We start from the raw sequence: 3,948 nt of genomic DNA, 5'->3' as shown, positions 1-3,948 counted from the left end.
TACAGTAGAATCTTACTTATCCAAGCTAAATGGGCCGGCAGAAGCTGGGATAAGCGAATATCTTGGATAATAAGGCGGGATTAAGGAAAAGCCTATTAAACATCAAATTAGTTTATGATTTTACAAATTAAGCACCAAAACATCATGTTATACAACAAATTTGACAGAAAAAGTAGTTCAATACGCAGTAATGTTATGTTGTAATTACTGTATTTACGAATTTAGCACCAAAATATCATGATATATTGAAAACATTGACTACAAAAATGCCTTGGATAATCCAGAACCTTGGATAAGCGAGGCTTGGATAAGTGAGACTCTACTGTATTTGGCATTTGAAGTGGCAGATGGCAGTTTCCATGCCAGTTAGACAGTGACTTTGTTTTGGATTTTAGTCCAAACTCTAAAGAAACTATCAGAGACAAACTCTATTTCCTCAATAGTTTCAACATCTTGGATGGCTCATTCAAAGACTGCACTAAAATTCAGAGGAGATTCACCATCTCTACTACTATGGAGGACACCAGCAGCTCATTGTAGAAAGGGCAGAGTGGATAAATCTCATAACTCAGTTTCTGCATGACCTGTACATGTCACCCTTTCTACACATTATTACATACAGCCATGTAGGAGTCTGATCCAGGTCAGACCATTTGAACACCTAGTCATCATGCTGACAGTAGCCTTTCAGGGTGCCAAGCAATAAGAAAAGAAGAAATAAAAAATCTGATAATCTGCAATATCAAAATATTTTCAAGCAAGGAGGCCAGGACTTGAACCTGAAACATTTTACATGCCAAGCATATTTCACCTAATTGAGTTATTCACAATAAAACCTACTCACTGGGCAAAGCAAATAAGATGGTCATAAATAGACAGCTGAGACAGAGAGAGAACTTGCTCCCTTTCAGTTGCTACTGGACACCAGCTTCTATCAGTAATAGCCAGCATAGTCAGGAATGATAGAAGCTGTAGTACATCAATACCTGAAGGGCTGCTTTCTCCTACCTCTGAGGTTAACAATACACATGAAGTCCAAATCATGAAACACTCCCTTATGCTTCCCAAGAACTGCCAATAGTACTGTAACGTCCACTTTGTAAAATCTGTTTTTTGCATATCTGTGAAGAACAACAGAGCTTCTTTGTGACACCATAGAGGCTAAAAACTAACAACTTTTACTTGGAATGAGCTTTTGTGGACCATTGTCCATCCTAGCTTGGGCCAGATGAAATATATGTATGTATTTGCTTCAAAAAGGCAAAAATGGGTATTCCCTCCATGTCTTCTCTGAGAATGTAACAAATTTTGAATCTGAAATGTTTGGGAATCTACATATATACTTGCATATAAATCGATCTCATGTATTAGTTCAGGACAGGTCTGGGGGCCAAAATTATAAAATTTGAAATTATTTATAGAAGTCAATGGCCATTCCACAGAGTGGGGAAAGTCAACCCATTGTGACTGCCAATTTCCTGCCTGGGCATTCAAAAGAGCCAGAAGCCACCCATAGGTTGAGAGAGCTTGTCCCAGAATGGACTAAGCTCTAACCTTTTGCTACTCTATTCAGAGAGACGCTCATTCCTTTTTTGATAAGAGTTAAGGCATAGTACTTACACCAGTGGTTCTCAACCTGGGTTCCCCAGATGTTTTTGGCCTTCAATTCCCCAAAATTTATTTATTTATTTACAGTATTTATATTCCGCCCTTCTCACCCCGAAGGGGACTCAGAGCGGATTACAATGAACACATATATGGCAAACTTTCAATGCCAACAGAGAAACAACATATATAGACAGACACAGAGGCATTTAACATTTTTTTTCCAGCTTCACGATTCCGGCCACAGGGGGAGCTGTTGCTTCACTGTCCACTAGTGGCTGTACTTCCTCATTCCATTCCTCGTGTTTTGCTGGCAGTTTTATGATGTTGTAAATTAGTTAAATTAGCCTCCCGCATAAAGCGTACCTAAATTTCCCTAATTGACAGATGCAACTGTTTTTCAGGGCTGCATAGGTCAACAGCTAGCCAGGCTATTTAATGGTCGGGGGCTTAACCCGACCTGGGCTTCGAACTCATGACCTCTCGGTCAGTAGTGATTTATTGCAGCTGGTTACTAGCCAGCTGCGCCACAGCCCGGCCCTAACTGCTGGTGAACTGGCTGAGATTTCTGGGAGTTGTAGGCCAAAAACATCTGGGGACCTCAGGCTGAGAACCACTGACTTACACAGACCCATATATATGTTGAACCAGGTTTTTTGGGGCATATATTTATACATTAATATATACAGTATATTCTAAATTGCCATAGTATTCTAAATGTCTCATAATATCCATTTCCCCAGTTTGGGAATCAAAACAGTTTACGATGGTTTAAACTCTAACTCTGTCCTGTAGGCCCCTCTCCTCAGCCTGGTGAAATGTCCATGCGAATCACCAACACTCGACCTCTCCTAGCCTCATTGTTGCTCGTGCTCTTGCTCTTGTTCTACTCTACTTGGAAAAGACTGGAAGCAAGAGAAAAAACTTCAGCTCCCCGCAAGATCCATGTGCTGATCCTCTCCAGTTGGCGCTCAGGGTCCACCTTTGCAGGGCAACTCTTCAACCAGAACCCAAAGGTCTTCTATCTGATGGAGCCGGCCAAACACTTGTGGAACAGCATGCCCTGGGGGAGTCCCGAGCTCATTCAGGGGGCCATGCGGGACTTGCTGCGCTCTGTGTTCCTGTGTGACATGGAGGCCTTCCGCTTCTACATCCCAGACGCTAGTAAGGTCTCTCATCTTTTCATGTGGCCCATGAGCAGGGGACTGTGCTCTCCACCGGCCTGTGAAGCCTTCAACCGTTTTGACATTGTGGACAAAATGGAGTGCATTACTCAATGTGGCCATGCCCCCTTTGAGAAGATTTCTGAAGCCTGTGCTACCTATAGCCATGTGGTAGTGAAGATAGTCCGCCTCTTCCAACTGGAAGCTCTGTATCAACTCCTGGGAGACCCTTCCCTCCGCCTTCACATTATCCACCTCGTCAGAGATCCTCGGGCAATCTTTGCCTCGCGCCGGTTTATCTCTCTTCTTGCTGATAATCAGTTCATCCTGAAGACCACCAACAGCACTCCTGACATTCGTAAGGTCATGTACAAAGTTTGCCAGAGCCAAGTTGAGATGTACTTCACAGCCTTGCACCACATGCCCTCAGCTTGGAGGGGACGCTATCTCCTAACACGTTATGAAGACCTGGTGGAAGACCCATTGGGGCACCTAGCCAAGTGGTACAATTTCACGGGCCTGACTTCTACATCCAAACTTGAGAAATGGGTCTATAACATTACTCACTGGCCCACCAGCAGTGATCATAAGGAGCCTCTGAGCATACAGAAAGATGCCAAATTCGTTTCCCAGGCATGGAGGCAGCAACTCAGCTTTGAAAAGGTCCAAGATGTTCAAGCCGTCTGCAAGAAAGTCATGAAAGTTTTTGGTTATAAACTAATGACATCTGAGGAGGAGCAGAGGGATCTGACATTGGACTCTTTCCTTCCTGTAAGTGAAATTAAATCCTCCACAAAAAGGCCACAAGTGTAACAAAAACAAGGACGAGCAGAAAGAGTTGAATCTTCTTCACCTAGCTTTACCACCTTCAGGGATGGTTTGTTTGGGAAAAGGAAAAATTGCCAAAAAGAGGCACACACTGAGCTGCCTTATACTGCATCAAGCCAATGGTCCCCTATCCCAGTATCAGGCAACACTGGCTGGCAGTGGTGGTTTTCCAGGGTTTCAGAAAATTCTTTCCCATTTCTATCAAGAGATGCCAGGGATTGAACTTGGGAACTTCTGCATATAAAAGTTACAGGTTTTCCCATTCTCTTTGGGTGAGAACAGCCTTTATGAGACAACATATCATCTTGTTCTTCATGACTGCAGACAACAAATTATCATACAATGGTCTTGG

At 43.1% G+C, this 3,948-nt stretch overlaps 1 protein-coding gene across 1 annotated transcript; it reads left to right on the top strand.

Moving 5' to 3' along the window:
- The first annotated feature begins 2,356 nt into the window (after positions 1-2,356).
- Positions 2,357-3,633, top strand: LOC100564506 (carbohydrate sulfotransferase 5). The gene has a single exon (XM_003217961.4). The coding sequence runs from the start codon at positions 2,424-2,426 to the stop codon at positions 3,579-3,581; it is 1,158 nt and encodes a 385-aa protein (XP_003218009.1). The 5' UTR covers positions 2,357-2,423; the 3' UTR covers positions 3,582-3,633.
- Positions 3,634-3,948: the final 315 nt, after the last annotated feature.

This window comes from Anolis carolinensis, chromosome 2 (genome assembly GCF_035594765.1).
Source record: "Anolis carolinensis isolate JA03-04 chromosome 2, rAnoCar3.1.pri, whole genome shotgun sequence".
In the NCBI taxonomy this organism is placed as follows: domain Eukaryota; kingdom Metazoa; phylum Chordata; class Lepidosauria; order Squamata; family Dactyloidae; genus Anolis; species Anolis carolinensis.
Note: the sequence above shows the minus strand (reverse complement) of the source record. Positions and strands in the feature narration are given on the sequence as shown.